The 25,591-nt window shown below is 46.2% G+C and overlaps 1 protein-coding gene and 1 pseudogene across 2 annotated transcripts; one reads left to right on the top strand and one right to left on the bottom strand.

Moving 5' to 3' along the window:
* The first annotated feature begins 3,763 nt into the window (after positions 1–3,763).
* Positions 3,764–5,402, top strand: LOC310842686 (mid1-interacting protein 1-B pseudogene; annotated as a pseudogene). The gene is made up of 2 exons (XR_014568688.1): positions 3,764–4,284; positions 5,038–5,402. The product of XR_014568688.1 is annotated as a mid1-interacting protein 1-B pseudogene (transcript).
* A 7,257-nt stretch (positions 5,403–12,659) lies between these two features.
* Positions 12,660–18,440, bottom strand: NDUFC2 (NADH:ubiquinone oxidoreductase subunit C2). Its single transcript, XM_083737580.1, has 3 exons — positions 18,091–18,440; positions 16,967–17,110; positions 12,660–12,869 (listed from the first exon to the last, which is right to left on the bottom strand). The coding sequence occupies exons 1-3, from the start codon at positions 18,242–18,244 to the stop codon at positions 12,820–12,822; spliced, it is 348 nt and encodes a 115-aa protein (XP_083593706.1). The 5' UTR covers positions 18,245–18,440; the 3' UTR covers positions 12,660–12,819.
* Between the last annotated feature and the right edge of the window lie 7,151 nt (positions 18,441–25,591).

Here is a 25,591-nt window from a genome sequence, read left to right as displayed (position 1 = left end):
CTGCGCATGCCCAGACGCCAGAAATTGCATCTGCACATGTCCGTGGTGCCAGAAATCGCTTCTGCGCTATGGCCAGACACCGAAAATCGCTTCTGTGCAGGCACAATTTTCGGCATCTGGGTATGCGCAGACGTGATTTCCGGCATCACACTGTGCCAGCCCGGCCCACAGAGGATCTCCGCGGGAGTGATCTGGCCCATGCCCTTGCTGTAGACCCAGGGAAAATCTCACCACCTAGCTATGGGAGGTTCCGACTCTGCTGTGCAGAGGATGGAGTACCTTCAGAAGAGCCAGACGGCACATTTGACACTGATTCTGATGGTGGCCAAAAGGGACGTGGGTGGCGCTGTGGACTAAACCACAGAGCCTAGGACTTGCCGATCAGAAGGTTGGCGGGTGAACTCCCGTTGCTCGGTCCCTGCTCATGCCAACCTAGCAGTTCAAAAGCATGTCAAAGTGCAAGTAGATAAATAGGTACCGCTCCAGCGGGAAGGTAAATGGCGTTTCCGTGTGCTGCTTTGGTTCACCAGAAGCGGCTTAGTCATGCTGGCCACATGACCTGGAAGCTGTCTGTGGACAAACGCCAGCTCCCTCAGCCTATAGAGCGAGATTAGTGTGCAACCTCAGAGTCGGTCACGACTGTACCTAATGGTCAGGGGTCCCTTTACTGATAGTGGCCAACAGCTGTATGAATATTACACGCAGGTGAAATCCACGAAGCAGTCAGCAGAAGACATTCACGAGGGGTTCAAAAACCAGGAAGCTATTTTGTGCTGCTGTGAGGTCCTCCATCTTATACTCAGGTTGCATATAGCTGTTTCTTTCTTCTGCTGGTTTCCATGGCATCTTCGGGGAGGGGTAAGATGTTGCAGGTGATCTCTGCCCCAGGCCCTGAAGAGGTCATGGACATGCCAGTCAGAATAGATGGAACTGGGGTAGATGAACACGTTGCTTGATCTGGGGCTAAGGCATCTTCCATTGCATCTTCCAACCCTTGCCCTGACCCTGACCATGTATCAGTGTTCAGAGGGGAGGTGGATTTCCAGACTGAAGCCATTGCCAAACATCTTTGCCCACAAAATCTCTGCTTCTCATGACCCCCGCCAAATGGTAGTATGAACCAGCTATCACAAACGGAGCCCAAATTACGCAGTCATTCTGCTGGCACCCTCCCTGTGCTTGCTGAAGGCCAGGAAAGTGCCTTGCCAAAGGTTGTTAGGAAATTTCCATTCAGTGCAAGCCCAGATGATAGCTTGATTTAGATTTCTCTGCCTCTCTCTGATTATTGGTCAGTCAAAAGACCACCTGAGCTCTCAAAAGCCCTAATAGAATCACAGAATTGTGGAGCTGGAAGGCACCTTAAGACAGTGGCGTAGCGTGGGGGGTGCAGGGGGGGCCGGCCGCACCGGGTGCAACATCTGGGGGTTAGGGTTAGGGGGCGCCAATCCATGGGTTAGAGGGATCAAATCCACGGGTTAGGGGGCGCAAATTACTTGCCTTGCCCCGGGTGCTGACAACCCACGCTGCGCCACTGTCTTAGGAACCTTCTAGTCAAGCTCTTACCACCAGAAAGTTCCTCCTGATGTTTAGCGGACTCTCCGTTCTTGTAACCTGAATTCATTGGTTCAAGTCCCACCATCCAGAGCAGGAGAAAACCAGCTTGCTCCAACTTCCATGTGACAGCCTTTCGGATATTTGAAGAAGGCTGTCATATCTCCCCTCAGTCTCCTCTTTTTCCAGGCTAAGCATACACAGCTCCTTCAACCGTTCCTCATAAAGCTTGGTTTCCAGATCCTTGATCATCTTGGTTGCCCTCCTCTACCCCCGTTCCAACTTGTCAACATCCTTCTTAAATTGTGGTGCCCATAATTGGACACAGTACTCCATGTGTGGTCTGACCAAGGCAGAATAGAGTGGGACTATTACTTCCCTTGATCGGAACACTAGACCTCTTGATGCAGCCTAGAATAGCATTAGCTCTTTTTGATGTTGCATCACACTGTTGACTCATGCTAAGCTTGTGGTCCACCAAGACCCCTAGATCCTTTTCACATGTATTGCTTGTGAGGCAGATGTTCCCCATCATAAATTTCTGCAGTTGATTATTCCTGCCTTACATGTGGCCCTGTAGAAATTCATTTTGTTAGTTTTGGCTCAGTTCTCCAATCTGTTAAGGTCATCTTGAACCCTGATTCAGTCTTCTGCAGCATTAGCTACCCCTCCCATTTTGGTATCATCTGCAAATTTGATGAGCATCCCCTCAGTTCCTTTGTCCAAGTCATTTAAAAAGAGGTTGAACAACCACTCGTCACGGCACAACACTCGTCACTTATTTCCAGGATGATGTTGTTGTTGTTGTTGTTTAGTCGTTTAGTCGTGTCCGACTCTTCGTGACCCCATGGACCAGAGCACGCCAGGCACTTCTGTCTTCCACTGCCTCCCGCAGTTTGGTCAGACTCATGTTTGTAGCTTATAAGACACTTCCAACCATCTCATCCTCTGTCGCCCCCTTCTCCTTGTGCCCTCCATCTTTCCCAACATCAGGGTCTTTTCCAGGGAGTCTTCTCTTCTCATGAGGTGGCCAAAGTATTGGAGCCTCAGCTTCACGATCTGTCCAGGATGATAAGGAACCATTAATGAGTACTCTTTGGGTTTGGTCAGTCAACAAGCTACAAATCCACCTAAAAGTTACCTCATCCAGCCCACAATTTACCCACTTCTCTGGGTTATCATGGGGGACCTTACTGAAATCAAGATACTGTGGTGCCTCGGGTTAAGTACTTACCATATTTTTCGCTCTATAACACACACCAGACCATAACACGCACGTAGTTTTTAGAGGAGGAAAACAAGAAAAAAAAATTCTAAACGAAATAGTGGATATATGATTTTTGTGGTTCATGCTGTGGCCACAGACATGTGATCTGACAGTGAGTTTGGAGTAGCCCAATGCAAAAATCCTGAGGATCCATGTGGATCCATGCTTTGTAACCATGGAGGAGGGAAGGAAGGGGAACCATGGACGACTGCAGCAGATCCCCCCCGCCATCCGTAGGCATTCGCTCCATAACACGCACAGACATTTCCCCTTACTTTCTAGGAGGAAAAAAGTGAGTGTTATGGTGCAAAAAATACGTTAATTTGTTCTGGAGGTCTGTTCTTAACCTGAAACTGTTCTTAACCTGAAGCACTACTTTAGCTAATGGGGCCTCCCGCTGACGCTGCGCCGCCGCTGCACGATTTCTGTTCTCATCCTGAAGCAAATTTCTTAACCTGAGGTAATATTTCTGGGTTAGTAGAGTCTGTAACCTGAAGCATATGTAACCTGAAGTGTATGTAACCCAAGGTACCACTGTACATTATGTCTACTGCGTCCCCCTGATCCACCAAGTTTGTAACTCTGTCAAAGAAAAAAGTGAGATTTGTCTGACATGACTTTTTTTTTTGAAAAACCCGTGCTGGGTCTTGGCATTCACAGCATCCATTTTGAAGTGTGCACAGACTGACTGTTTAACTATCTGTTCAAGGACCCTGGTGGCAAGTAGCTGATAGAGGCAAAAGGGTTTGGGAAAGAATCTGGGAAAGGATCCAAACTGTAAATAAAATCACATTGCAACCCACAGACGAGTCACTGCCAAATTCTTGCAATTCACGGGAAGCTGGGATTGGCTCCCTGGGAAAGGAGGGTCTGGAACTGGCATGGAACTACCCCACTCAGGCTCTCTGGAAGTGACCAAGATTGCTATATAAATTGCCACCAGCAAGGCTGAAACCTAACACAGCTCACCTTTCCTGCACAGCGCGGATTGGGACCCTGAAAAAGAAGTCAAATTCAGATCCGGAGAATCCCTCTCGACCCATCGCCATGGAAAGATACGTCTCTGCCGTCCGCAAGATGGAGCAAACGGTGATGTTTCCCAGCCTCCTCCTCGGAGTCTCCTTGGAAGACCAGGCTGAAACATTCGAGACCACCTCGAGCGACGGAGACTCCAGCGAGAGAGACCTGTATGAAGACTACACTCTGCTAAAAGCCATCAAGGGGAGGGCAGAGGGTGGCTTAGCACCTCTTGACTTCCAGAATCCCAGCCTCAAGGAAGAGGAGACCAAAGAGAAGGTTGATCTGGAAGATCTCTTCCATTACCACGTGTCTGGCTTGCACCGCGTCCTCACCCAGCTGACGAGGAGGGCCAACGCCGTGACTTCGAAATATAATGAAATCATGGGGCAGATCAACCAGAACGAAATCTCTCTCCGCTGGTGAGACACACGCCAAGGACACCAAAGGTGAGTTATTGACTCAGCCCAGCCACCATGACTATGGGAGCCATGGTCCATAAGATCTGGTGGGAACAGCTTGGTTTTCTACATCAAACATTCTCCTTTCCCTCTGTGTTTGTAGTCTCCTGTTGTAGTCTCCTGTTGCTGCACTGCCTGTTAACAGAGTCAGAGAGCTTTTAAAAATATGCTTGCAAACTCTTCCTTCCTTCCTGGTTCATTTGCACAGAAGAGATTTCTTAGCCAGCTTGACTGTAACTGATGGGAGTTGTAGTCCTGAACATTTGGCGGCCACCAGGTTAGGATAGGCTGGCCGATGGAATGGCATTTTTGATTTGGCAGGCCCAGTGGTGAGGGTTGGGACCTCTGCATATTCTCAGAGGTACTCTTCTATTGCTTCACTCATCTTACATGGCTTAACTTTGGAACACAGACTATTCTACAGAAAGCTTAGAGTAGGGCTCTCAGTGGGGTTCTATCGAGACACTGTTAACAATGTTTTAGCACTGAGGGCTCACATATCTTTCTTTAGGCTCCAGGTACCCAATGTGATGTCTTTCCAATATTGCTGAACTAGAACTCCCATCATCCTTGACCATTGGTCCTGTTGACCGGGAATATGGGAGTTGTAGTACCCCAAGAACATCAGGAGAGCCCCAAGTTGGCTATCAGTAAAGTTCTGGAGCTGAGTCACAGGGACCCTTGGTTTAAATTAAGACACAACCCACCTTGTTAACACCTTTTCCGTTTTCCATTTTACAGGACAACCTGAATTTCTGAACCTGCACATGTGTACAACTTGGGTCCTCTATCTGAGCCTGTGCAAAGAAGGCTCTTAACGGACAATCTAGAGACCTTGACTGCAGCATCTACCCCACAACGTTGTGTAGCATGGACTTTACTTGAATAAGCCAAGCACTGATATTTGTGAACGTAATTGCTATCTATATTATATTTGTGAACATAATTGCTATCTATATTATATTTGTGACCAAAACAGCTATCTATACAGTATTTATGGATATCTATAAACTCCAGAGCAAATGTATGCCTTGGGTTTCCATTGCTTTCTGGTGTTTAAATATTGCTTTTAGTTCAGACTAATAAAGCACTTTGCATCGTTTGAAGCTGTCTAGACCGCTGTTTCATCTAGTCCTGTAGTTGTCAACTACCCTGACAGGTAATGGCTCTTATCCAGAGTCTTTGCCTATTATGCTTGCTATGTGAAATCATTTTCACTGGAGATAAGCTCTGTGCCACCACATGGCACCTGTGAGGAAATGAAGGGCATCAGTGCCCTGGCAGGACCCACAATTCAACTTTCTCTCTTTCTCTCTCTCCCTCTGTGTTGGTTTACTGAGTCTAGGGGCTGCCTTTTCCATTGAGTGATGTCATCATAGGGGCATACATTAGAATGGCAGCTGCAAGCGAGAGCTGCTATTGGCTGTCCCTGCTAGGAGGCCCCACCCCCCACTATAGTATTTTGCTAAGGGATTCTTCCAACCTGGAACTGGCCAGGATTTCCGCCACATCATCCAAAGCTCTTGTTATAAGAAAAACTTCTCCCTTTCCCTAACGGAGTATTCCAGAGCCCATATACAGTCCTTAAGTGGGTTCCCTATCGGTAGGAGAAAACAACAGAGGCCAACCAGAGTATATTGAGAAGCAAAGTGGCTAGTAAGCCTGGTCTTTATTCAAGGAACTGCTGCAACAGGGTCCCCACTCACCACACGCAGGAGGGAGGAGAACCCTGAACAATGGTGTGCAAGCCCTTATATAGACTCTTGAAATTGCCCACCCTGTAGCCCAAGACCACTCCCCAAAACATCATACATACAACACAGAAGGAGGCGAGTCTACAGCAGAAATCCTGTCTGCCAGGATACCTGACAATGGTCCCTGATTGCATTACCTGGGCAGCCTGGCCATTCTTTGGTGATGGTTAATACTTTAGTTCCTGAATCCAGGTCACAGGCTCACCCTATTCATACACAAATACACCCTTAAGACAAGATTTGCAAGCAAAAAGACAATCCCATTTGCCTCCCTTACTGCAGAGGAATATTTGAGCTCATTGGGAGAGTCAAAATGGCTTCAGGATTGCTCTCCTGTACTATTTCAGACACGTGTTTCATATATTTAGATATGTGTGCCTTTAAGAATAATGGAAGTATTTTAAAAAAAAGGTGACCAGCACTCTGAAACACGTTCCAGGTTGAGCCACCTGGGCTCCTTCCAGGAGACACAAGAATTCATGGGACTCCGGAGCATGATGCGAAACCAGCAAAAGTCAATGTTATACAGTTATGGACAATATCGTGGCTAAGCCAAAGAAACCCAAGGACCAGTGTGGCACAGAAGTTAAAAGTGTCACACTAGAACCTGAGAGACCAGGGTTCGAATCCCCGCTTGGCCACAAAGCTCACTGGTTGACCTTGGCCCAATAGGGTGTGTTAACAATTTTCAGCTTTCAAATTCCCAAAATGAGGGGTGGAATTCAAACTACCTTTTCAATGCAAAAGACATTTTTGTTAAGTTAATGTAATTTTATTTTGCACAGTAAGTGAAACATGTGTAAGGTTCCATAGAAATGGTTAAAAACGATTGACAAGTATTTCCAGTTATGTTACATATTAATATTCTTTTCATCTATTAGCATTATTATTATTTAGCATGACCTGACATTTTCAGAAGGAAAATTAAAATTCTTTGGGGGGTTCTCCCCCAAAAGCAGTTTATGTGCTTCTTCACCAAACTAAGCTAAATGTTGTCCAATCACAAGAGTAACAGCAGATTTGAATTCTGCACACCCAAAAATGTATTTTGAAGATCCCTCACTGAATAAATTTGGAAAAATTAAGTTTTACCCACTCTGAAATGATGCACCCTATTTGTCCAGTAACTCACACTCAGCCAAACCTCCTTTGCTGCATTGCTGTGAGGATAAAATGGGGAGTTGTTCTATGTATGTCTTATCCGTGGGATATAAACATAATTAATAAGTTAATTGCTGGTATACAGAGGTACACTTTGCTTGAACATGGATGCTCGCCTTAGTTGCCAAAGACACCCATGGGCCTAAACGGCAGGAAAAAAATTTTAATAGCCATGCCTTGTGGCAGCAAATCCCATACATCAGTTACATATTCTGGGAAATAACATTATTCCCTGTTGCCTCCTTGAATCTGCTGCCAAACAGCTCCATCCAGCGATGTCAAATTCTGCTGTTATCCTGCAGCAAACTGCTCCAACCTTATGTCCCCCTTGGTTTTTAATAAATCTGCACTGGCTGAGAAATGATCAACCTTCAGTCACATGCTTGGACGCAGTCAGGAGCTCCCAGGGCAGGTGACACCAACTCATGTCCCGAAACAAGAACTGATGGTACAAAAATATGTTTGTTTGCTTTGAAAGGAGCGCATGCTTCCTCAAACTTGTCCTGTAGCCAGGAAATAGCTACCAAAACTAGCAGCAGGTCTCAGGGCTGGATTTAGGTTTGAGGAGACCCTAAGCTACTGAAAGTAATGGGGCCCTTTATATGTCCAGCTGTCCTTTGTCAACAACAAATTGTCCAGTTTTTTTGTGCTGAATATATGCTATATGGTAATTTATGGACCTAACAGGTATCTCAGGCCTTTTGCCCATGTTGCATTGCAACCAGTCAGTGCAGAATGTAGGCACCCTATATATAGAAATGAGCAAACCAGTGATATTTTAGGGAGCAGGCTAGCAGGCGGGGCCCATGACTTACATCATAGGATTCTACACAACACAAAACAAAACACTCTTGCTGTATGTAGGTTTTATTTTATTTGTTTTTTTTATCTTATATTTTAGAAATTCACATGCAGTTTTTCCCCCTTTACGTTTTTTGTGGGCCCCCAAGAGAGTGGGACCCTAAGCTATAGCTTGTTCAGCTTATATGTACAGTGGTACCTCGGGTTAAGAACTTAATTGGTTCTGGAGGTCCGTTCTTAACCTGAAACTGTTCTTTACCTGAGGTACCACTTTAACTAATGGGGCCTCCCGCTGCGCCGCGGGGGCATGATTTCTGTTCTCATCCTGAAGCAAAGTTCTTAACCCGAGGTACTATTTCTGGGTTAGCACAGTCTGTAACCTGAAGCGTCTGTAACCTGAAGTGTCTGTAACCCGAGGTACCACTGTAAATCCAGCAGGTCTGGAATATGGGACCCCCTTGTTTGCCTGAACAAGGAACAGCATTAGAGGGGGAGAGAGGAAAAATGCAGTATTCTGGAGCCATGCAGCTGAGCCAGGTGCATCAATGGTTCGACTCTGCATACGGCACATTCCTGGGATCCTAAAGCTTCTTAGTCTGCTGGTTTTGTTTTTGTACTAACCTTGTTGTTGTTTAGTCATTTAGTCGTGTCCGACTCTTTGTGACCCCATGGACCAGAACACGCCAGGCACTCCTGTCTTCCACTGCCTCCCGCAGTTTGGTCAAACTCATGCTGGTAGCTTCGAGAACACTGTCCCACCATCTCGTCCTCTGGCGCCCCCTTCTCCTTGTGCCCTCCATCTTTCCCAACATCAGGGTCTTTTCCAGGGAGTCTTCTCTTCTCACGAGGTGGCCAAAGTCTTGGAGCCTCAGCTTCAGGATCTGTCCTTCCAGTGAGCACTCAGGGCTGACTTCCTTCAGATTGGAGAGGTTTGATCTTCTTGCAGTCTATGGAACTCTCAAGAGACTCCTCCAGCACCAGAATTCAAAAGCATCAATTCTTCGGCGATCAGCCTTCTTGATGGTCCAGCTTTCACTTCCATACATCACTACTGGGAAAACCATAGCTTTAACTATACATCACTTTGTTGGCAAGGTGATGCCTCTGCTTTTTAAGAGACATCACCTTGCTGACATCTTCTAACCTTAGAAGATAAAATAGATTGTATGAACTTTTTTTTATTTTTTAACCTTCATAATCTCACAGAAAGCAGGTAGGACAGGCTGCTGAAAAAGCTAAACAAACAGGCTTCCAGGTCACTCCGCTCTGCTTCTTGAAAAGGCTTGTGGCACCTAAAACAAAGAGCAGTCAAAATCTGCAAATATGGGAGGTCTGTTTGAATAGGCAGCTTCAGCAGATGTGTGGTATGCAATGCTGGGTCAACATTGCATAAGACCATAAAGTTGGAGTAGGGCTTGTGGGCCACCTAAAAATTGAGTGATTTTTTCCCCCAGACCTTGGGGTGAAAGGCTGGTACAAAATCCCTTAAGTAAATAAAATCTAGTCCGTTTTGAAATGTTTTAAGAGGTTCGTCTATTCTAGCAAAGACAGGGGGCTGAATAAGGAGCTTTCAGGATATGGATTCCCCTGAAACATCATGAACTGTCTGTGTAGACTGGTTGTGTTGGCTATATATCCAAATGCATATCACGCTGCAATGTTCAGGCAACTAATATGCTCCCCAGTTGCTCCAGAGGAGTCTTCCGCAACTTGGTGCCCACACGGTTCATGATCAAGGATGATGGGAATTGTAGTGCAAAACATCTGACGGGCATGATGCTCTGCAGGTTGTACAATGGAATTTGAAGTTTCATCGCGGACAGAAATGTGAATATGCATCTCCAGCTCAGGTCTTTTAACTGTACTGGGCAACTATACCTGGGTCTGTGAAGCAGACACACACATTGCCTTTAGCTGGACCTGCGGGGAATTTAACCTCAGACCTTATAATACACCTTCATTACATCTCTTTGGGTGCGACATGCAAACTTCCTCTTTCCCCAGGTCTTTGGTTAATTAAACCATCTAGGGCATGGAGGCATGGGACGCAGGTGGCGCTGTGGGTTAAAGCCTCAGCGCCTAGGACTTGCCGATCGAAAGGTCGGCGGTTCGAATCCCTGCGGCGGGGTGCGCTCCCGCTGCTCGGTCCCAGCGCCTGCCAACCTAGCAGTTCGAAAGCACCTCCGGGTGCAAGTAGATAAATAGGGACCGCTTACCAGCGGGAAGGTAAACGGTGTTTCCGTGTGCGGCTCTGGCTCGCCAGAGCAGCGATGTCACGCTGGCCACGTGACCCGGAAGTGTCTCCGGACAGCGCTGGCCCCTGGCCTCTTAAGTGAGATGGGTGCACAACCCCAGAGTCTGTCAAGACTGGCCCGTACGGGCAGGGGTACCTTTACCTTTACCTAGGGCATGGAGGGGGATATTGTTTGTCGTTGTGGTATGCTTTTTTGTGTATTTATACCGTAATATTGCCCAACCTTGATGGCAGAAAGTGAGGAGGAATTAAAGAACCTTTTAATGAGGGTGAAAGAGGAGAGTGCAAAATATGGTCTGAAGCTCAACATCAAAAAAACGAAGATCATGGCCACTGGTCCCATCACCTCCTGGCAAATAGAAGGGGAAGAAATGGAGGCAGTGTGATATTTTACCTTCTTGGGCTCCATGATCACTGCAGATGGTGACAGCAGCCACGAAATTAAAAGATGCCTGCTTCTTGGGAGAAAAGCAATGACAAACCTAGACAGCATCTTAAAAAGCAGAGACATCACCTTGCCAACAAAGGTCCGTATAGTAAAAGCTATGGTTTTCCCAGTAGTGATGTATGGAAGTGAAAGCTGGGCCATAAAGAAGGCTGATCACCGAAGAATTGATGCTTTTGAATTATGGTGCTGGAGGAGACTCTTGAGAGTCCCATGGACTGCAAGAAGATCAAACCTATCCATTCTGAAGGAAATCAGCCCTGAGTGCTCACTGGAAGGACAGATCGTGAAGCTGAGGCTCCAATATTTTGGCCACCTCATGAGAAGAGAAGACTCCCTGGAAAAGACCCTGATGTTGGGAAACAAGGAGAAGGGGACGACAAGAGGACAAGATTGTTGGATAGTGTTCTCGAAGCTACCAGCATGAGTTTGACCAAACTGCAGGAGGCAGTGGAAGACAGGAGTGCCTGGCGTGCTCTGGTCCAGGGGGTCACGAAGAGTCGGACACGACTAAACAGCAAGAACATTGTGTAAAATGCACAGGGGTGGGGGAATGGCACCCAAATCTAAACAACAAGTGCAAGATTGAACAGGTGCAATGAACATTATATATTAGGGTTACCATATGTCTGGCTTTTCCCAGACATTTTTGGAATAATGCACTTGGCAGTGGTGTCCAGGTGGGAAAATGTCTTGGAAAATCAGCTCAACAACTTTGGGCAAAACTGAGAAAAACTCAACAATTATATATGCTCATTGGATTAAAGATGCACTTTATTTCCCTATAGTATTCTCAAGTATGTTACCATTTTTTATTTCTACCCAACTTAAGAGTCCAGTTCTTCAGGTAGGGTATCTGTTCTTGAGGTTATATGAAAAATTTTACATAGCACTTGGGAAGACAGACGAACTAATGCCAGTGTACTGGAAGAAGCAAAGATCACCAGTGTTGAAGCGATGATTCTTCAACATCAACTCTGTTGGACTGGTCATGTTGTGTGTGGATGCCTGGTTATCGTCTCCCAAAGCAGCTACTCTATTCCTAGCTTAAAAATGGAGAGTGTAATGTTGGTGGTCAACAAAAAAGGTTTAGACTGTCTCAAGGCAATTTTTAAAAAAATGTAGTATAAGCACCAACAATTGGGAAACACTGGCCTGCGAGTGCTCCAGTTGGAGAACAGCCTTTACCAAAGGTGTCATAGGCTTTGAAGACACTCGAACTCAGGACGCAAGGGAGAAATGTGCTAAGAGGAAAGCATACTTGGCAAATCCACACCGTGCTCGACTCCTGCCTGGAAATCAATGTCCCCACTGTGGACGGACGAGTGGATCCAGAACTGGTCTCCACAGTCACTTGTAGACTCACATGTTTATGGAACAGATAGGTAGCCGTGTTGGTCTGCCATAGTCAAAACAAAAAAAATTCCTTCCAGTAGCACCTTAAAGACCAACTAAGTCAGTTCTTGGTATGAGCTTTCGTGTGCATGCAGTGTATCTGAAGAAGTGTGCATGCACACGAAAGCTCATACCAAGAACTGACTTAGTTGGTCTTTAAGGTGCTACTGGAAGGAATTTTTTATGTTTATGGAAGACAATCTTACTCAGCTATGAGTGATCGCCAAAGAAGAAGAAGAAAATGAAAATGAAAAAACTTTTTTTTAATGCCACTGAAAGCTAGCAGGGCAGGGCAGCCTACCCACAAAAACGGGAAGAGGGAGAACCATGTACACCAAATTGAGTTTCTTAAGAGGAAAGATGGGATATAAAGGTATTAATAAATAATATATAGTACTGCCTCTGAGCCTGGGAATACCCCTCATGAATCGTAGCCATTGTTAGAAATAATATAGTGTCACATCTTAGCTTGGCCCCAAAGCAGCCATATCATTCAATCCCATTCGTTAATTAAACCTGATTCCAAACTACCTTGTGACAATAAAAACACACATTACTTAGTCATAGCTTTAATGATAAGATTAAAGGTCCAAGTGTCTGAAACAAGTATTTCATCTCAACTACTGACATAGGTTATGCACATATCCCACGCTCGACAGATTACTCGTGGGATAACAAAGCAACGAGTGAGACACCAACTGCTTGCAAGGTCTTCAGCGAATTGGATGGAAATTCTCCAGAACTTCTGCCATGCGTTTCTTTTCTATAAAAAGAAGAAGAAGAAACACTGTTTTAAAAAGCCAGTTCACATTACAATTAACGAGAAAAATATTTCCGTGAAAATAAGGCAAGAACTATCCTCCCCCAAGCAAATGCAAACCTCAAAAATCATGCAGAATGGCAAAACGGACCAGGAATTCTGTGCTAGGAACCAAAATTCTGCAATCAGGATCTACACAGGGAGAGCGTTGCTAGAGCAGACCTAAGGTTCATCTTGTCTGGCCCTCTTTTTGGAGACCAATCAAATGCCTCTGGGAAGAAGTTCATAGGATAGGCAGGGCATGAAGGCAGCAGCTCTCCCTTATTGTTGCTTCCTCTCTAGCAACTAGCATTTAATGGCATATTCTCTCTGAACAGGGAGGTCCCACTGGGCCACCGCCTCTGACCAAAGCAATGGTCTGAAGTGATCATGCGACTCAAGGGTAGGCAAACTAAGGCCAGGGGGCCTGATGCGGCCCAATCGCCTTCTCAAGCCGACCTGTGGACGGTCTGGGAATCAGCTTGTTTTTACATGAGCAGAATGTGTCCTTTTATTTAAAATGCATCTCTGGGTTATTTGTGGGGCCTGCCTGGTGTTTTTACATGAGTAGAATGTGCCCTTTTATTTAAAATGCATCTCTGGGTTATTTGTGGGGCATAGGAATTCGTTCATTTCACACCCCCCCCCCCAAAAAATAGTCCAGCCCACCACAGGGTCTGAGGGACGGTGGACAGGTCCATAGCTGAAAAAGTTTGCTGACCACTGATGTGATTACTTAGCAGGAGATTCAGGACAGCTTCTACACAACCAAATGCAAGTCTAGAAGTCAGGGATGCAGTTGGGACGCATAACATAGAGGGCACACAGTTAGAGCCCCGAGGCAAGCCATCAAATTGAAATTTGTTCTTGCTCCTTCTCCTCCAGCCCACCCATTCCTCAGCCGCTCTCTCCGCTTCTTAAAGAAGGAAAGGATTCCACACAGCCTGACTCGATGCTCTGAGCTCCAAACCAGCAAAGGAGATGGCTCTGCGGTATTCAGCAGCGCTAAGGCTGCATGACATCAAACATTCACATATCACAGAACTGATGGAGTGTGCATTATCCTCTCCTGGCCTTCTAAGATGAGGTGTCACAGCTATGAAAACCCTGACACAGACATATGTGTTTAAATCCATCGATTTCACTGAGTAAGTATACTTTACTCTGCGTGGAACTGTGGCCTGTGCTTGCAGCTGTCACTGTGTCACTCTATTCTGCCTCCCCCCATCCTTTAAAATCAAATAACGGCATGTCACAATAGTGGCAGCAGAAGTACCCGGGAAGATCTGTTGCACTTGGGGACAAAGCGGGAAACAACATGCCTTCTCTGCGGTGTCACCCACCCACCCACACCCTGCCGACAAGGAGTTTGGTTATCTTTCTCTACGTTTTGTGTTCTGCAGGCAACTCAAAAACATTCATTTTTGATAGAAAGCTTTTCATTATGTTGCTCTTAATGTCTATATTGTGAGTGCTGGGTCTAGTTTCTTGCTCCTTTTTGTTTGATAATTTGTTGTCAATCAATTTGTCATTTTGTTCGGTAATCATTGTTGTTTCAATGCTTGCTTTTTATATTTTTAAGCCGCTATGAGCAACACCTGAAGGAGCATCTCCACCCCCATTGTTCTGCCCGGACACTGAGGTCCAGCTCCGAGGAACTTCTGGTGGTTCCCTCCCTGCGAGATGTGAGGCTGCAGGGAACCAGGCAGAGGACCTTCTCGGTAGTGGCGCCTGCCCTGTGGAACGCCCTCCCGTCAGATGTCAAGGATATAAGCAACTATCTGACTTTTAAAAGACATCTGAAGGCAGCCCTGTTTAGGGAAGTTTTTAATGCTTGATGTTTTGTCGGTTTATTTTTATTTTTATTATTATTCTGTTGGGAGCCACACCGAGTGGCTGGGTATAAATAATAAATTGTTGAAGACACTGACGTACTGGATTTAGAAGGTTTTAACAATGCTTTTGGTTGGCATGCATATTTATGGTATGACAAGGTTAAGATCAATAAGGCCTTTAAGAACCATATTGTCAGAAAAGCAGTGTTTAATGTCTGGACAAGATATAAAGACTTACTGGAAAATAAAACTCCAAGGTGGCTTTCACCTTTGGAAGCTAAGGCCCAAAAAAGACTCAATATGGAGGCCAAATGGCCAAAATATTGGGAGATATTAGAAAAAGACGGAGACAATTGGAAACTGCAGAGTTTGGAGAAAATGAAGGATAAAGTGCGAGACTGGTTACACTACGCTCAGATTAAAGAAGTTTTTAAAAATGATAAAAAGATAGGATTCCAGGTGGAGAAATCGAAATTGGAAACAGAACTGTTAGAACCTAGGTCCAAGGTACTTTCAAGAATGTATAACTTGCTGTTAAAATGGAACACACAAGATGAAACGGTCAAATCGGCTATGATAAAATGGGCACAGGATATTGGGCATAATGTTATGTTTGAGGACTGGGAAAGGTTGTGGACCACTGGGTTGAATTTCACTGCATGTAATGCTTTGAAAGAAAATGTTATGAAAATGATATATAGATGGTACATGACCCCAGTCAAACTTGCAAAAATATACCATTTGTCTGATAATAAATGTTGGAAATGTAAAGAGAATGAAGGAACATTCTTTCACCTCTGGTGGACCTGTCCTAAAGTGAAGGCCTTCTGGGAAATGATATATAATGAGCTGAAAAAGGTATTCAAGTATACCTTTCTTAAGAAACCAGAGGCATTCCTCTTGGGCATTGTCGGTCAGAGGGTGACAAAGAAAGACCGAACTTTTTTTCTGTATGCAACAACGGCAGCAAGGATACTCATTGCTAAATACTGGAAGACCCAAGATTTACCCACACTGGAAGAATGGCAGATGCAACTGATAGGCTACATGGAACTGGCTGAGATGACCGGCAGAATCCGAGACCTGGGACAGGAAAGGATGGAAGAAGACTGGAAGAAATTTAAGACTTATTTGCAAAAGTATTGTAATTTGGTTGAATGTTAAGAAGGATGCTAGATCACTATAAAGAATTTGGCACCACTAAATTAGATGGAGTAATGAGGATAAGCTATTTAAGGAGAATTAAAAATTTTTTTTTGAACAACTATTAGATAATATTTAAAGCATTAAGATTTGGTTAATTAAGTTGATAAATTGCTAAAAAAAATTTATTGGAATGGAAGTAGGAGCGGGGGATGTGAGGAAGTCCAAAGAAGTGCTGAAATCATGTTAAGAAATATGTTTTATTGTTTGGCTTTATTCATTGTATTAAAAAATTCTTAATAAATATTATAAAAATAAATAAATAAATAAATAAATAATTGTTGTTGCTGTTGTTACTACTGTACTACTACTACTACTACTACTACTACTACTACTACTACACCATTGTGGAGAAGAAAAGCAGAGTATAACTTATTTAGCATAAATAATACAGCCCTCAACACGTATGTTGTATGAACTCATCCTTGGTTTTTTGGGAAGATGGACAGCAGAGAACTCTCTCTCTCTTTCACCAAAGCTGCCTTATTTCACATATATCTGAACAGCAGCCTCACAGAACACATTCTCTCTGAGATTTGGGGTCTTCCACTGCCACATTCCCATACAGAAAACATAGGGAGGTACATTTTACTCCATACAAACCAGTGAAAAGGGCTTGAACTCTGATATATGGTTCACCCAGAGGGGTGTTTGGTTACTTTCCAGGGAGAGGTGGATCAGCTTTGAACACTCTAGCATGGCTGTCTTTACTTCCCTGGAGAGGCCTTTCCTACACTTTGAGAACCACGGGTAGGGGTGCGCATGCAACATATACAGTATGTGTGCAAGTACTGCTTTCCTACACCCCCTTGTGGCGTTTTTGTGCAGTAGAACGGTGATGTTAAAATCCACTTGCTTAATCGTTGAACAGCAAGCAAGACTTGCTGGTAGTGGACCTGAAAAAAGTCTTACAACTGTGTGGGGGCAAGGAAGTTTAAATCTCTGCTACCGTTGTTCTGACATCACATCATATATCCATGGGAGCAACGGAGGAGCATACCCAACAGCTTATCACAAATGTACCTTTTCCCTTAAAGTCCTCAGGATGGTGCCTTATGTATTCTGAAAGTTGTCGATCCTTTAAAGCATATTCATAATTGGCTCGCTTACAGAGGTAATAACCTAGATAGAAGCCAAGAGATGTGACCAGGACTTGGCGATGGACTCCTGGAACAGGACAAAGAAAAAAGAGGGGGGAAATAAGGGAGAGCAGTTTAACAGGCTGAACGGAAACCTCCATGAAGCATGCGCAGAGTTGCGATTTCCCTCACACCAAACCCTGAGATGTGAGCGAAAGGCAGGGCAGAGACCCCCCCTGTGCACCCACCTCCACTCGGACCATAGGAACCATAGGGGCTGAGGTGTCTTTGTCCATCCCCCCCCCCATGATTAAATATTTAAGGGGGGCTGGGGGCCGCCAAAGTTAACGGTCACTGCCATTCAAATGGGGTGTATGTGTGTGGCTCCCCCAGTGCCGGATTTACGTATATGCTAAACAAGCTGTAGTTTAGGGCCTCACTCTCTTGGGGACCCCCCAAAAATTTAAAGGGAAAAAAAACTGGATTTACATTTCCAAAATATAAGATAAAAAACAAATAAAATAAAACCTACATACAGCAACAGTGTTTTGTGTTGTGTAGGCTCCTAGGATGTAAGGAATGGGCCCCGCCAGCTAGCCTGCTTCCTAAATTATCACTGGTTTGCTCCTTTCTATATATAGGGTGCCTACATTCTGCATGGAGGGGTTCCATGGCAACATGTGCAAATGCCGTGAGATACCTATAAATTGCCATTTGGCATATATACAACACAAAAAAAAACAGCGACCATTTTGTTGTTGACAAAGGACAGCTGCACATATAAAGGGCCCCGTTACCTTCAGGAGTTTAAGGCCTCATCAAACCTAAATCTGGCCCTGGGCTTCCCGCACCCGCCCCAATATTTAGTGCAGGTGGTCCCGCTGACTCTGACCATGCACAGAGTGCCCTTTTGCACAGGCCAGGGAGACAGTTCTTCCCCTGGGGAGAATCCCCTCAAACCCGGGCATGCGCAGAGCGGTTTCCCCAGCACCAACCACCCCTCCCCTGAGCATGCACAGAGTGCATTTCCTCAGGAACCCTCCTTCCTTCCCGCCGGCCTCGACCCACCCGTTCCCAGGACGGGCCTCTGTCTGATGGCGTTCTCCAGCAAGACGCTGATCCAGCCCAGGAAGCCCAGGTAGACCGAGCCCCTGTTGAAGAGCCGCGGGGGCGGGATCGACCGAGCCTCGTCTGGCAGCCGGAGGTACAGCGGCGACGGCATGGCGCAGGCCGGGGACAAGGGCGCGCAGACCCAGCAGACCCAGCGCCGCTGGAGGAGGGCCTGGCTTCAAGGGCAGGGGGAGGTCCGCCCCGCAACACCGTCCGCCGCGACTCCCGGCCCGCGACGCCAAGGTTCCGCTGCTCTTTGGTTCCCTCGCCCCTCGACGCGGAGCCAGCGACGTCTTCCCCCGCTCCGCATTGCACGCGGCCAGCGACGCGAGGTTCCGCAGCTCTTTGGTTCCCAGCTTCCTAGCCGCCCTCCCAGGGCCGGATTTCGGTTTGATGAGGCCCTAAGCTACTGAAGGTAATAGGGCCCGTCATATGTCCAGCTGTCCTTTGTCAGTAACAAATGGTCGCTGTTTTTTGTGTCGGAACATATGCTCTATGGTAATTTATGGACCTCATAGGTATCTCAAGCAATTTGCACATAACAAAATATGTATTTTATCAAAGTAATTGCTGGACTGAAATACAGTTAAGAAGTATATTAACAGCAAAACACAATTAAGAAGTATATTGTAGTGAGGACGTGGGTGGCGCTGTGGGTTAAACCACAAAGCCTAGGACTTGCCGATCAGAAGGTTGGGGGTTCAAATCCCCGTGATGGGGTGAGCTCCCATTGCTCGGTCCCTGCTCCTGCCAACCTAGCAGTTTGAAAGCACGTCAAAGTGCAAGTAGATAAATAGGTACCACTCCGGCAGGAAGGTAAACAGCGTTTCTGTGCGCTGCTGTTTCGCCAGAAGCGGCTTAGTCATGCTGGCCGCATGACCCAGAAGCTGTACGCCTGCCCCCTCGGCCAATAAAGCGAGATGAGCGCCACAACACAGAGTCAGCCACGACTGGACCTAATGGTCAGGGGTCCCTTTACCCTTACCTTATATCTCCTCTCAGTCTCCTCCTTTGCAGGCTAAACATACCCAGCTCCTTCAACCTTTCCCCATAATGCTTGGCTTCCAGACCCTTGATCATCTTGGTTGCCCTCCTCTGCACACATTGCCAACATCCTTCTTAAATTGTGGTGCCCAGAACCAGAAACAGTATTCCAGGTGTGATCTGACCGAGGCAGACTAGAGTGGTACTATTACGTTCCTCGATCTGGACACTAGACTTCTGTTAATGCAGCCTAGAATGGCATAATTTTTTTGTTGCTGCATCACATGGTTGTAGTGTACACCAGAGGTGGGCAGATTCCAGCCTTCTACATTTACTTATTTTTTACTTGAACCTAGTGGTCTACAAACCAAAGCCAGGTCCCACTGAGCCTCTTGGGCTTGCCAACTGGAAGGTTGGCCGTTCGAATCCCCACAACGTAGTGGGCTCTTGTTGTTCTGTCCCAGCTCCTGCCAACCTAGCAGTTCAAAAGCACGTCAGTGCAAGTAGATAAATACAGTGCGGGGGGGGGGGGGGAGTATTTGAGCCACTGCTAAATTTGCCCATTTGCCCTCTGATGAAGAAATGACTAGTCCATAATTTTAATGGTAGGTTTATTGTAGCTGTGAGAGACAGAATAACAACAGGAAAACCCCCAAAAACCCTGAAGACAAAAGTCAGAGATTGATGTCCATTTAGGTGGAAAATGTTTGGTTGTTGAGAGTCAATGACCCACAACCCGCATAAAGTAACTAAGACACAAGGACACATGTATTTTAGGTTAATGGGCTAAAGAAGGCCAATACTTTATTGGGTACATACAGCATGTGAGTGGTATTGGCTTAGGCATCGGATCAAACAACACACAGTATTTTTCGCTCTATAGGATGCATAGGAGGGGGAGAACAGGGAAAAAATTTTTTTCCTTGTTCTCCCCCTCTAAAACAAGGTGCGTTCAAGGTTCATTCACCCAATGCCTTGGGAGTGCAACGGGAGTTCCCGCTGCACCTTGGAAGCCTGGAGAGCAAGACTTTCCTGGATTCAGCGAAAGGAACCTGAAGCCTTTGGAGCGCAGCGCGAGGTCCCCAGCACTTCCCCCCAGCACCAGCCTCACAAGCTGCTGATGTGGGAACAGCTCCCGCTCACCACACCTCCCCTCTGGGAGGGGAGGCTTTGTGAGTCGAGGACCTACAACGGGTAAATAAGACACAAGGACACATGTATTTTAGGTTAATGGGCTAAAGAAGGCCACAACTTTATTGGTTACAGCATGTGAGTGGTATTGGCTTAGGCATTGGCTCAAACAACCTATATATGACCCCACAGGACACATATTCCAATGCCTAACCGCCACCCGAGCCAAAGAGGCTTGCCGCCAAATACCCTCACAGCTGCAACCAATCCCTAATGCTACTGATATTGGCCAACCACACATCATTTCCTTGATCAGACAAATGAACGCCATCGTCTCTCAACAGGGCCACCTCGCTGAATCTGATGTCAACATGCTTGATCCCATGGCTGTTAATAAAACACAATTTGCGGGCCACCACACGATTCCTGGATTTGTCGATGGCAACGACTGCCACGCCAAACTCTCCTCTTCAGAAGGGAGGACCAAAACAAGGTAGACTCTGGAAATAGAGCAGCAAGCTCGTCTAAGTCCTTTTTTATGTTCAATAACAAGTCCAAGCTCTTCCTGAAGGCCAAGTCGTTTCTCCCCAGCTGAATGATCAGGATGTCTTGAAATCCAGGAAACTCTCACTTGCAGGCAGTTCCAGGTTGTTGCCCAAGCCGCAATCTTTGGCTCGTTCCCGAGCCCAGTGGACAATACTGTGACCGCAGATCCAAACTTGAATGTTAGAAGAAGCTGAGGGTAAGAAAACAAGAAGAGGTAAGTGTTTGTGTTCTAAAAATTATTTCGTATGTACCCTTTGAATGCACCTGACCTCTAGTGGCCCAGTTCCTTGATTCTATCTGTTGGGTGGCCTAAATGGGCGGCCATTGCGGGCGCCCCAATCCTGAAAGAGTCGGCAACATATTCCTTTGCAGGGAAACCACAGGCATCAATCGCTTTGCGCAATACTCCTATGAACTGATGCCTCATCAAGCAGGAACCATCCTCGTGTATGAATAAAGGGCCACAGCCAGGAGGTCTAAGATATAAGTACCGCCTAGTGTCTTTTACTGGGCATGGACCCTGGTTTTCGGAAGCAGAAAGTTTGATCACGCCACCCTTTCTCCGTTGGTCAGTTTTTGACCGCTGAGTGCATATTATTAACTCGGAGTTGGATAACTGTATGTCATTTAAGTGGAGGCCACGAGAGGAACCATCTGGTTGGGCCTCAGACACAACCTCCCCAACACTCAGGGCTCCGAAGGCGGCAATGGAGAATGCCGCGGAAAACAAACGTGCTTCATATTTTGACCAACATATTGACCTAAGTTTCTGACGTATCAGGCAGAGGAGATCAAACGTTACCAGCTTTCTGCTCTCGCCATTTGCAAGTTGGAGTCTGCCCCAGCCCTTAATTGCTCTACGAACCATAAAATCAGCGCAAGGGTCAGCTGAGAATATAACTTTGCTAAAAAAGCTGATGGCAGCCGAATGGATTCTTAAGGTTTCTGCTGCACATCCCAAATTATGCAGGTGCGCTAGGTACTGTAACACGTGATCAGTAGTGGGCGGGATATTGGGGGCAAGAGCTGAAACCTTGGACCTGAAATCCAGGAAATCGCACCAGGCTTTCTTATACGACCTGAGAGTAGAAGGTTCTAGAGAGGCTAATACTCCCTTGATCACTTCGCATTTCCAATACTCCAGAGGTGGTCCGAGAAAGGTTCCGGCAGCTGCTGCGCCGAAGATGCTAAGTGGAAGCAGTTCATCTGACTCCTCATCCGTATCCCGCGATCTAGACTTCTCGTAAACGTGTTTCTTCTTGGAGCGTCTCTTCCCTGCCGGCTTATCTGTTGTGGTGGGCTGTTGCTTGTCTGATGCCTGAAGCTGCAACTCCTCACCATCAGAGATGTCAGACTCAGGAAGTTGAACCCCTGGTTGCAAGCTCTGAAGAAGACTAGAAGACTGAGACATAGACATGTTACTGGGTGGAGCAGAAGCCGACCGACCTGAAGCACGTGTTGCTGTTGACAAGGCGTGGGCCATTCGGGACCTCGCACGAGTCTGTGGAGGTTGATTAGCTGACAACGTAGCCTGCGTACTTGAGCTTGCGAATTGGGATTCGTTAAATAATGACGCAGATGTGCCAGGCAGCTCACCATCGAGGGATGGGGCATCAGGCGCCGTGCCAGGAATAAAACTAGGAGAAGGGGAGGACCTTGGCGAACGGTTAGCAATACGTTGTTCAAAATCATCTATAAAACACTTCAAAGCATTAAAGAATTGAGACATGGTTTTAGGATCAGAATCTTCCTTACGCGACTCCCGATTGCTTGAGATACGGCGCTTTGCCTTTGAAGTGGGGTTCTTGGCAGGAGCTTTCCTCTTTGGCGCCATTGGGAAACGGTTACAGTGCTAAACAACACTATATACAGCAAAATGCAGTAGTGTGAATTATACTTCTTGTCTCTTTTTTATTGATTGATCGATTGGATTTTGTTATTAATTTCTATTTAATGAATTTTTATTTTTTATTATATACCTTTTATTTATTATCACTTAAGGCTAGCCCTATAAGCCAGCTTTAAGGAAAAGGCAGCAAAACTATGCCAGCAACAACTAGACAAATTAGCTGTGAAAGCAAAACCAAATTATTGAGGCAAAATAACCGCTTTGAAAAACCCTGTAAAACTGGCAAATGTGCTGCAGCACACAACAGCCAGCTATCAGCAAGCCTTAATTAACTTAGTCCCAATCCCAATTTAAACACGACTAATGCAATAATTCTAGAACCCCTAGTTAATTTAAACTCAAAACCAAGTGAAATAAATTTGCAGCTGTTACTTAGCTCGGTGTTGTTTCAGGTAAACTTGCGGCTTTTAATAGAGCTCCAAGCCGCTAGAAAATAAACTGGAGCCAAAAGATTTGTACGTTAACCTTAAAATTAAAATGAACCAAGATCAATTGTAGCCAAATCAATTCAAAATAAAATGATCCAAAGGGAAACAAGACGTAAGCCCCCACCCAAGTTCAAGGCTCCGGTCCTATGACCGGCAGTGAAGCGATTAGGACTACTGGCAAGGCAACCGGAGGGCAATTAAACAATTTTGGATAACAAAGGACAAAATGCAGGAGCGAGTCAAACAAAAGGAGCCCCGATGAGATGTGGGGCAAAGGGCGCTGGAGGAAAAAGCACCCCCGTTCAGGCAATGCTCCTTGTTAATATGACCCGCAGACGGCTCCCCACAGCAACCCGCAGACGTAGAGGATGTTTGGAGGAAGAAGCCCCTTTGCTGAGGGAGAAATACCCTAGCAAATAAGAAACCGCGCCGGTAAGGCTGAAAGGGGGGGGGGGGGCTGAGAAAGAAAAGAGATGGGGGGTTTCGAAGCCCACCAGGATGAATGGAGCCAGCCAATATAAAACCCCAGAGGAACCTAGAGAGCCCGGCAAAGTAAAAAAGAAAACAGGCACGCTCTCTCTCCTCTGAAGGACAGGGGGAAGCCCCGGCAGGGGAAATCCCAACAAATGACGCAAGGGCTGGGTGGGTGTCCGTGTGGGGTAGGTGTGTTGATATGTATAGTATAGGTAGGTATTATATAGAGCAATGTAGGTATGTTTTATGTTAGGAAAATAAGGCGTGTTGTGTATGTGTTTTATATGTTAGGAAAATAAAAAAGGGGGTGGACACAAGGGGGGGCTGGGGGAAGCTAAAACAACGCACTAAGGTTGCGAAGGGCAAGCCCCGGCAGGGGAAAGCCCAACAAATTCCTTTTTCTTACTGTGCTCCAAACCTCCCAGACCCGGGCACAAACACCGCAGGAGCCTGGTCAGCCCTCCGCCCCGCACCCAAAGCAGCCTCCAAACCTCGAGGAGAAAAGAGAAGAGAGTTGCTGCTCTGATGAGGAATGGAGGAGAGCGCAGCTGGCGAGGAGGACGCAGCGATCTTGATCCGACGTCTCCAGGAAGCAGAATGAATGAGGCGCAGGGTTGCCGCGTGGCCGCTTGAATGCGGCTAGACTCCGCCCCCAAGCCAACCCTATTGGCTGGCTTGACCGTCAAGGCAGTCGGGAAAATGACGCAGGGGGCCGAATACGCTCCTGCTCTCTGGGAGGAGGAGAGGCTTTGCGTAACGTGGGAATCAGAAACTGCAGATTAACTGCAAATCAGTCGGTAGACCTCCAGATCGTTTCTCCTTTTGCCCTAGGAGCAGTTGTCGCAGGAAACCCCCCCCCCCCCATCATTCAGTTTGTACAAACTTCACACACACACACTACATGTTACGCTTCTGTTATAAATTCATAGAAAATCAACCATACATCGGATTTGCACTGTTCCACTTTTATTGTACTCCATGAAGGAAGGACTACGGAATGGGGGAGGTTTGATACAGGGCAGCCATTAATCCCTTGAGCATACCAGCACATACACAGGCGCTCTGCCCAGTTGCTATGCCAACCCTGATGGTCCTAGACAGAAGACCATCAAGGACACAACAAACTGCATATGTGAGTGGATTCAACACGGACTGCAACAAAGGAAGTGATTGGATCTTCCTTCAGGGGGCAGGAAACTGCAACTTCCCTTTTGTCTTCTGGAAGTGACTCATGGGGAGGGGCAGAAGGGGAACCTGCCAGGTGTCATGATACTCAGGTTACCTCCACAACCCCTCCCTTAACCCCTCCTGTTTTTGATGTAGTCATGATGTAGTTATAATGTATTTCTAGGGGTGTAGTTTGGGGGATTAGGAACTAATAAAAGTTGGGGTCTTCTTTTGTTCTGGGCTTCCCTTTTGCTTCATCTTGTTGTGGGTGGGAGTCCTGTCGCGACAGTATTCAATAAAGGCCAAGCCTACAGGCTGCTGTTTTGCTCCAAGTTATCCTGGTTGGTGTCTTTGTTTTTGTCCAAGGGAGCCCTCGGATTTTCCCGTTAACACAGTGAAACAGCTGAATTGTGATGAAGTTCTTGGGACCACAATAGTTTTCCCTCCATTACATTTGTTAGTTAATGGAAACATTGCAGGGGATTGGACTTAAGATTCTATGATCGTTGCTATTATAAAGGGTCACCATGCTTCTTTTGTACTTTCCAGCTCTAATTAAACTATCGCTCTCTGCACTTTTTGTGTTGCATTTCTCTATCACCCAAAGCTTTCATACCCCCCTGCAATTATATTACAGTACATGTATGCATATGTGTCTCTGTTATCTTATATCAGCACATGAAGGAAACTTGGGGGAGGGGAAAATCATTTTTATGCCAGGTTCAGACTTCCTGAGGCCCTCCAAGGACCACAGGCTGAGAACCCTTAGCTTCATGGGAACCCAAATATTGTACATAAAAAAGGCAACGCTACAACCATC

Source organism: Podarcis gaigeae (assembly GCF_964106915.1).
Source record: "Podarcis gaigeae genome assembly, chromosome: 4".
Lineage (NCBI taxonomy): Eukaryota > Metazoa > Chordata > Lepidosauria > Squamata > Lacertidae > Podarcis > Podarcis gaigeae.
This window is presented reverse-complemented; position numbering and strand designations above follow the sequence as displayed.